General features: G+C 37.9%; 1 protein-coding gene across 1 annotated transcript in view; it reads left to right on the plus strand.

Moving 5' to 3' along the window:
- kndc1 (kinase non-catalytic C-lobe domain (KIND) containing 1) overlaps positions 1-9,368 on the plus strand; it is a 53,887-nt gene that overhangs the window by 15,215 nt on the left and 29,304 nt on the right. Inside the window, exons 6-15 of the mRNA XM_015394444.1 lie at positions 172-305; positions 2,013-2,624; positions 3,219-3,333; positions 3,720-3,791; positions 3,906-3,967; positions 4,078-4,236; positions 6,387-6,464; positions 6,645-6,729; positions 7,957-8,158; positions 8,307-8,983. Of these exons, the coding sequence (XP_015249930.1) occupies positions 172-305; positions 2,013-2,624; positions 3,219-3,333; positions 3,720-3,791; positions 3,906-3,967; positions 4,078-4,236; positions 6,387-6,464; positions 6,645-6,729; positions 7,957-8,158; positions 8,307-8,983 (2,196 nt within the window). The remainder of the gene's footprint in view (positions 1-171; positions 306-2,012; positions 2,625-3,218; positions 3,334-3,719; positions 3,792-3,905; positions 3,968-4,077; positions 4,237-6,386; positions 6,465-6,644; positions 6,730-7,956; positions 8,159-8,306; positions 8,984-9,368) is intronic.

Below are 9,368 nucleotides of genomic sequence, written 5' to 3' on the forward strand. Positions count from 1 at the left end.
TATATATATATATATATATATATGTATATGTAACTGGAGCGTGTAACAAAAGTAATTTCCCTCTAGGAATATTAAAGTATTTCTGATTCTGATTCTGATAACTTATTGCCTTTTTGGTGTCCAGATGGATTTTCTTTTCTTGTGTCAATTTGTGTCTTTGTGCATTTGCAGAGGAACAGGAAGAATCCTGGGAAGCAAGATGGCAGCATTGCAAGGCCAGATGCATTTTGAAGAGACTGAACTCAGAGGATAAGAACTATGACCTAACAGACAACTTTGTGGGAAATAGTGTATCCAGACAGCAGGTTGTAACATATTTAATTACATTCAGTTTAAAAACACTTTATGAATCCAGAAGGGAAATTAGATGTCATAGTTGCTGGAATTATAGAAGTCTCTCTAAAAGATTACAATGAGTTGGAGGGATTTTGCATAGCGGTCTGTATATCAGTTGATGAAGCTCAGATATTTGTGGTTATACAGTCTTTTAAAGTAACCAGCTGATACATTGTAGGGTCACATCAGTGGACATGCAATTGGCCATGTGTACTTTCAAAAAGGGCCAAATGAAAGACATATAATAAAAAAAATAAAAAAAAATATACAATATATATATATATATATATGTGTGTGTGTGTGTGTGTGTGTGTGTGTATGTATGTATGTAACAATCTTGGTTCTGTTGGTTTTCAGTTTTATGTTTGTCCATGTTTTTCTTTGTTTTCTAGCTTTATTGGTGTGTTCTGGATTTATTTAAGTTTCTTAGGTTTTTCTTTGCTTGTCCTCTGTTGCCCCCTTGTGTTTTGTTTTCCCTTGGCTTCCTCGTCAGCTCTACTTACACCTGCTCCTTATCAGCTAGTTAGTCCTGCCTTTGTTCAGTCAGCCATAAATACTCTCTCTGTGCAGTTCCTCAGCGCTGGTTCCGAGTCTTTCCCCCATGTTTGCCTGGCTTCTAGTGCATGTCTTCCCTGATGTCTCCATGATCCTGTTTTTTCTTGCATTTTTAAGTTGGATTTTGGATTCCTGCCTCTGTTCATGTTTTTATTCATTAAATCTTCAAAGAACTCACCCCTGCCTCTCAGCCTCTGTTTTTGGGTCCTCACAAAAACCTCCAACCAAATCTTGACTATATATATATATAAAGTATCTATTAAAAAGGGTGGACAAACTGGTCCCCATTTTCACTTACCGGTGGTGAGTCTGACATTGTGGAAAAATTGCAAATCTTTTGGAAAGGGAGCTTGTGTGAGTGATGCAAACAGCAACTTGTAAACAGAGCATGCACGAGGAGTAATTGGCATGTGCATTTTTTTTGGAGAGGGCAGGTCTTATAAAAAATTCGTGAAAATCGTTGACTATACCTTTAAGTATAAATCAAGGCTAAATAGAAACTAAATGTGATGGACATCTTCAAGCTCTTAGTGCACATTTTTGCCCTATTTGCTCTTTATATAGTAAAAATGGGAGCATAGCAAGCCTAATGCTGGCTCCTTGGCAGACATGTAAGCTGTTCTTTTAAACTTTGGAATCTCAGATATATGTTAAAGATGAAAAAAATACATGTTTTAGGATCCTTTTAGCAATTTGATTATTAATCAAATGGCCCTTATAATGATATAATGTATGTTAAAGCAGATATTGTGTATCAATCTTTGGATTAAAAAAAACAGTCATACATTTTTAGTTATGCCAACAAGTCATAATAGATTATTAGGCTCTTTTATGAGCGAAATGTTGCTTTTTCTATCTTATTTATTCATAAAACTTTTGCTTTTCTATTGAATCGATAAGAAAATGTTAGGCTATTCTCTGAGATGAAATCACACCTCAGTTGTGTTCCTTCAAAGCTATTCTATCACTATTACAGAGTGACGATGCCACTAATGTTTTAAAAATCTGTCTGGCCTAGAGGGCTATATTTTCTGTCACAATACTCCAGTGTATAACCCTTTTTACTTGTTCTATTGATTTCTTCAGAGCAGATAAAAAATGACAATTCTCTCCTTCTGCAGGTGTGTGGGGCCTGGGATTCCTCTCTATCGGCAGAGGATACAGAAAGTGGTGAGGCAGAGGGCGTGATACTGACCGATGAGATGGATTGTCGGTCTTACAACAGCTCCCCAGTGAAGAGGAAATATCAGCAGAAGTTCAGGGGAGCAAGGGGAGCCCTGAATCGCTCTTGCTCGGTGCCAGACTCCAACAACCCTCCTTGTGTCTCCACTTCACCTCATGGAGATATAAGTATTCCTGTTTCTGACCTGACAGAGATAGGAGCTGATGAAATTACAGGCTCAAACTCTGTGTGGAGTAACAGACTTCAAAGACTAAACCGGGGGCAATCCTGTGAGTCCTACCCTCACTGTAGAACTCAGGACCAAGAGAAAGTTTCACAAGGAAAAGATCATATAGATGCTTATATAGAAGAAGTAAATGATCAAGCCTGTGTTAAAAGCAGGCCACATAGCAGTATCCAGGACTTGGTTTCATCATATACGTCTTGCCAAGGGCTGGAGATGGCACAGACATCTTTCGAGGAGGAGACCAACACCAAAAGCAACATTTCCAATTGTTATAACTATATGACCAAAAGCATGCTGTGCCTAAATGAAGAATCTCAAGATGAGGTTAGCCACACTCAGAATACGCTTTATTTTTTATCAAGATGGTTTTGCACCACTGAATCTCCTTAACATAAATAGTATATTTATTTATAGTTGTTTTAATAATGGATGTATAATGTCTATAATGGGATTTGGGGTTTGGGAACCCCTATTTGAAAGGAGATCTTAAACTAAGGCAAATGACTGAAGAGATCGTTTTTTTGTCAAATCCCCTTATAAGATCATACTAAAACTTAGTTGTGGATTCTGAATAAGAAGTCTTTTTCAATATTATTTCACCCAAGGAAGCTTTTCATACCTTTTTAATCAAAACTCCTTAACCAATGATACGATAAAATAAAAGTGTACAATACTTTTGGTTTCTTTAGATAAATATCGAGAATTTTATATCAGTATTGGTAAAATGTGTGATCTTGTTAATGTTGTTGTCGAAGTAGGCTTTACCCCATTTTGGACCTTTATTTTGTATCACCAATACTCAAATTCTTTTTGAAAGCAGATTGAAATAACCTTACATAAAACCCCTCGTATGACTAATCTTTCTGCCAACGTTGGAGCTCCTAAGTCTTTACCTGTTGTTTGTTCTTCTCTCTGCAGTGGATCTCTCTTAGGGAGCTACTGACTCACAGTGGACGGAGGCTTACGGTTAATGAGCTGTGGGCTCTGTGTTACACCTGCCTGTCTTCATTGCAAACTTATACTGACTTTCCAGGTGATTTTATTCCTGACCTTTTTCCGTGTTTGTGTTACCACTCCAGTTTTTGATCCACTTTTGATCCAATACTGATTTCTAAATCTCCCAATACGGATATTTTCATTGTCAGATCACTTCTGCTTCAACATTTAACCATATTGGTGTCATGATCTAATGTAAGCTAAGCTTTCCTCTGCCAGTGATAGGAACCTGAGATCATATGACCAGGGGGCTAATGGCAAATGGGTTTTGTCATAGATGACATAGATAGCTGGGTGGTGTATATCTTTGTTTGTTCTCAAATTGGGATGGTAGTGAAAGACTCCTTTACAAAAGCAAAGTTAATTTTTACACAATTTTTGCTTGCTTTCATCTCAATGTCTAATTTCTTTCTTCTTTATTAGCCTATCTATGCCTGGACACGGTGTACGTGAACTGCAAAGCAGAAGTAATTTTTCTAAAACCCAAAACCATCGGTAGGTGCAATTTTTGTTAGCTATCTATGCATTGGCAGTTGTTTCTCAAAATTAGAAAGTAAATCTTGAAAGTCCATTTGCTTGAACTGCTGATCTGTTGTCTCTTCTTCACAGATTCCCATGATGGTTTTTTTCTTGCACCTGAGTATCAGGAACATGGAATTGTAACTGAGAAGGTCTGTGTGGAAAAAAAAAACTGCACTTGCCTTGTTGTCAGATGAATTTCTTACTTCAGTTGTAGTTACTTTTCCAATCTTTTTTTTTTATATCCCCTTTATGTGTTCAGGTTTGTGTGTATGGGGTTGCTGCAATCCTCTGGGCATCAGCCAAGTTCAACCTATCACCGAATCAAAAGCTGGCGATGCCTCGTAAAATGAAGAGACTGCTCTTGGAGATGGCAAAGAGGACTCCCATGGAGAGGCCAAGCATAGTCATGGCTAAAAAGGTATTGGTTGGAATAATATTGGTTTGGGATCCAGGCCAATGTTCTTTAAACTTTTCTGCAGGTTGAAGAGAAAAATAATGCTTTATTTGATACAGCACATCATAAGAGTTTTAAAAACATTGAATGGGTCAATAAAATTTTCTTTCAAAATTCAATACACCAAACTCAGTAATGGAAATACTACTAATTATTGTTCTGTCATGATTTAACTAAAGATCAGAACCAAATGCAGAGAAACCATTACAGAGAGACCAGGGAAAAATTTTAACAGATTTATTGAGAAGTTTGGTGGAGATTCCAGTGTTGCTCGTAACACCGGTCAATCGGAACTGAAAGGTGAGGGGAAGACACTGCGGATAGTTCAGGTTCAGTGGGAGAATTGATTCTCCAAGAGGAGAATAGGTTGGCAGACTCACGTTTCCAGAGATTAGGTTGACTCTTAGACTCCAATAGGTGAGGAATGTGTTCCGGTGTTTGTCTGATACGGTGGAGGGCGGAACAGGGTTACCCAGAATGCGGTTGCTAGTTGTTGAACGGAGAACGACTGACTGCCACTCAGATTTCCTGCGGTATTTGAACGGACTGTTGTGCAGATGAATCCCTTGCTCAGTGTGAAGCTCAAACGTTTCCTCGGGGAAAGTGGATCCAAACCACCGGTTTATTTCCTCAGCTCAGTTTGAAGCTCAGTAAATCCTTCCAGGGAGAGAAGGTCCGAAAAATCCAGTTTGCAGGATGATTTCCCAAAACTGGTAAACACTCTGGCGTCGAGGTAGTGGCAGTCAGCAGCTTAAGAACACTCCGTTAACAAGGTTACCCCTTGCAGGTGTGTTAGGAGGAGAATCAGAACCAGGCGCCGCCTGGTGGAGGAAGGAAGACAAACACACAGAAACACAGACCACACAGAATGGAGTCCTAACATGTTCATATATAGCTTTTGCAGAATACTATACAGCCTCAGCAGCAACAAAAGATTGAAGTGTTTATGTGCACCCGTAGAATAGAACAGGATAGGATAGAATAGAATAGATATATATTTTATTGCAGGTTTCTACAGGCTTATAACTCTAGTTTAGGGGGTATTTTAAATTACTAAGCTCAGTCTTGTTAGGAAATGCTGGTGAGGTTTTATTTTACTTTGCACTGAGGTGGATTTAAGTCTGGGCCCTGTCTTTGCTACTCGATAACTTTAACAGACTGTTCCTAAAGGGCTCCTGTGTACTTCAGGCAACTGCCCACTCAGTGTCACATCACTAGGCAGGTCTTACTGCAGAAGCCTGGTGATTTACCATCATCATGCTTCACATTTGGGATTATTTGGCCATTTTAACTCGTGTAATCTGATCCGATCATCATCCAAGTGAAGTACAGGTGGTTTATACAGACAACAGACAACTCAACAACAGACAACTTAAATTCAGTTCAGTGATGCTTATTGCCTAATTATTTCCAAAATGTAGAAAGCACAGCTTTCAGTGAACCAGCTTTTACCAGTAAATGGATATAGTTGTTTCCAGTAAGGATATCCCTTAATATTATTTCTTTTAGCCACAGCAAATAATCTCATGAGTAAAGAAACTATATTATGCTCAGGGTTAACAATTATGTTTATTTATTTATTTATGAAGCATCCTTCTTGGAACAAATAGCTGTACAGGTTCCAGAACAATCCCCAGAGCAGAGCCAGCCTAATTTATCAGCTTGTTGAGCTTTTAAGGTCACTTGCTCTGATGCTGATACCTCAGGAGGTGATAGCAGAAGAGATTTTACTTTCCACTTTTCCTAGAGACTTCTAGAAGACCAACACCCTCTCTTCTTCTAACATCATGAACAATAATGGTAGCAATTACCGTTTCTCCTGAAATCAACGATCCTGCCAGATAACTGCAGGGTCAACCAATTTCCCTAGTGGCTAATATCTTTTTTAATACTAATAATTAAGTCAGATTTTCTTTCTTCTTGCATAAAGAAGACGCACTCTGCTCTCTTTATTCTGCTCATACCCTCAGTTAGAATATTGTACAACTGTTGTAAACAAAACAATTTAATTTGAGCTGGTTTCAAATTATTTTGACTGTCCTGCTGAATATTTTAAATCCTATGCTGTTTTTTTATTATTATTATTATTATTATTTGTTCCATTTTCCCACCAGAGCTGCCTCTGTAATCTGTCTCGTCAGGGGATTAGCGCTGAGACCGTCTGGGGCAACCTCATCAGTAGAGTTCACCGGGTAAACTTTTTTCCATGTATACATCTGAACTGTTTTAGTTTTATCTGTTTGTTTCCTTGGATTATTAAACCCCAGAGTCAGAGCCGATTAACCCCTGTTTCATGCCTGTCATACTTTATCTGCGTTGCATGATTTGAGAGACTGCATAATTCTTTGTCATGGTCATGTCTCTTTTTTTAGCCAGCTTCCAAAGGCCATGATACAGAAGATTTGAGTGAAAGTGATCGTCAACAGCGCCCAAATGATGAATCCCAACAAAACAGTGGTATGACAGCCCTATTTATTTATGAATGTCCCTCATGCAATTTAAAGGATTTTGCTTTGAAATGTTCAGCAGTTTAAACTTTTTATTTTAAACTATTCATATCAATTTAATTTTTCAGACCTTTTACGTTTTATGGAAAACTTAACAGTTGGCTAATGAATAGCTAAAAAAGTGTGGCTTGCATTTCTATTTGTCTTTATTGTGATACCAAAAGTTAAAATCCAGTGTAATCGATGCCTTCAGATGAAAGGTAGTAAGTACAATAAACTGAGACCATATTCTTTGATTAGTGAATAAACAGCATCATGAAGACAAGTAACACAACAGACATCAGTGAGAACATTTACAGTAGGTGAAATTAAATAATGGTTTAGCTCTAGGTTCAAAACATTAATTCCTATAGCTATATTAACAAATAAGGACATGAAACAACAAAAGAAGAAAAAAAAAACTGGTTGACAATATCCTTTATTTTTCACCTTTTTAAACAGGCATAGTTTATTTTTCAGATCAGTTCTAGATAGATAGATAGATAGATAGATAGATAGATAGATAGATAGATAGATAGATAGATAGATAGATAGATTGATGAACAATACAGATAGAAGCTGTATTCCAATCACACTTAATTAGATCAGAATATTATGACTGATTTACATGACAATTTTTTTTTTTCGATTGGCCCTTCTTTCTGATTACTTATTTATTTTAAAATAATGTTCAGCCAAGTTACAGAACAATGGTTTAGATTAAAGCATATGTATTTGTGTGGATGACCCAGTCAAAATTCTGACCTCAATGCAATCAGGATTCTTTGGTTTTGCTTAAATATTGCTGCTTGCTGATGTTCTCCATCCAGCCTTAACTATGTTTGGTCTTTTTGCAAAGAGTACCACACATTTCAGTTTATATTCTTAAAATTCTGTTAGAGACATACCCAAAAAGATTGAACCTTGTAATCGCAGCAAAAAGTGATTCTACAAAGCTCTCTCTCAGGGATTTGAATACAAATGCTGCTTTACAATGGTCTTTTACATATAATCAATATAAGCGTAGTAGTAATGTGTAGTAATTAGTAGTATTAATGTGTTATCATTTCAAAGAGGATGATGATCATTGCCATAAGAGTAGATCTTCCAAAATATTCTGCATTTCATTTGTTACAGAGTGCATTGCATGAGACAATATCACTGATATTGTATCTGGGATTGTTGTAACCACGTATAGGCTTTGTGCCCATGGCCACTGAGAGCCGATTAGCTCCTGTACCTGGCCCTGTTCCCCACAGCTATCCAGTCAATATGGAAGTCCAGCTTCCAGAGGCCTTTACCTCTACTGCGACACACTTCACCCCCATCATCCTGACCAATGAAAGGGAATCAAAGGAGGAGGAGGAGGAGAGCCACCATCGGAGAACTGCCATTGTAGGGTAGGACATAAAACAGTATATGAGAGTAATCATTATAATCTATTCAAATATGTTGACATTTGAACATCCAGAATAAAAAAAAAAAATAAGACGAGACAAACTTAAGACATCACAGCATTTCAAATGTAACTGGATTGTTTCTTTACAGGACAGCAGACATACTTGGAAAGCAAAATGCTCCTGCTATGGGAACCTGCCCTCATATCCTTCCATATCAACTCCCCTCTGAAGTCAAGCTATATTCACAAGAAGTGACTGACGTTCGCACAAGCTCTTCCTCTATGGCATCCAGCCCCTCACCTGATGACTCTCCTTCAGCTCTTCCTGATGTTTCCCTCGTTGAAGTCTCTCTTCCCAGTCTCGCTTCCCCTTTAACCACTAACCTCAATAGTTGTGGTATTTACAACAATTACTTATTTTGGCAGGATCCCATGACAGGACATCTTTCTTTGCTTCCCGTCAAAGTCAGGGCCCCACAGTCTCTACATGGGTTGGATATAAACTCTGCTTTGGTTCCACAGTCTTTGCGAGGCCTGATAACAGGTCAAAGGAGGAACGAAGATCTGTTTATTGACTCTGTGAGTGTGAGAGTAAGGCCAGGGAATCAGGATCTATTTTATTGCAGAGATGGCTCAGTGATTTCTGACAACTTTCTGGATCACTCTTCTCATCAAGTATATGATGGACAAACAGAATCTAAAACACAAGGTGAAAAAGAGTGTGCTTCAAGAATTCATCACACCCTGCAGGATGTGTTTGACCTTCTTAAAGGACACTTTTCTACCAATGGATGCTTAGACAATGGCTGTCAAGACATCATCATGGGTATGTATACTCTGGAAGGTACAAACCAGTCCCATTTCATGGTGAGAAAATCCAATAAAAAAATCTGTGCATTCATGTATGTATTTGAAACAGGCCAGAATCATAGTGTAGGTCTACAGAGCTCTCAAGGCTTGCTTGCCTTCTTTTTACATCAGAATTAGAATGCCTTTAATTGTGAATATATACACAGTACAATGAGATTAAAAGCCACCAATATCAGTACAATGACAGAGTAGGGCTGGGCGATAATTCAATAACGATATATATCGATCGATAGACGTGTGGTGCAATAGAAAAAAAGAGGGTCGATAAAAGTTCGATAAAAAAGAAACGCAGTTTTCCTTCCTTCTCATTGTAGCCTAGCATGTAGGTTTATGCTAGTCAC

This window comes from Cyprinodon variegatus, unplaced genomic scaffold (assembly GCF_000732505.1).
Source record: "Cyprinodon variegatus isolate N-32 unplaced genomic scaffold, C_variegatus-1.0 Scaffold685, whole genome shotgun sequence".
NCBI lineage: Eukaryota > Metazoa > Chordata > Actinopteri > Cyprinodontiformes > Cyprinodontidae > Cyprinodon > Cyprinodon variegatus.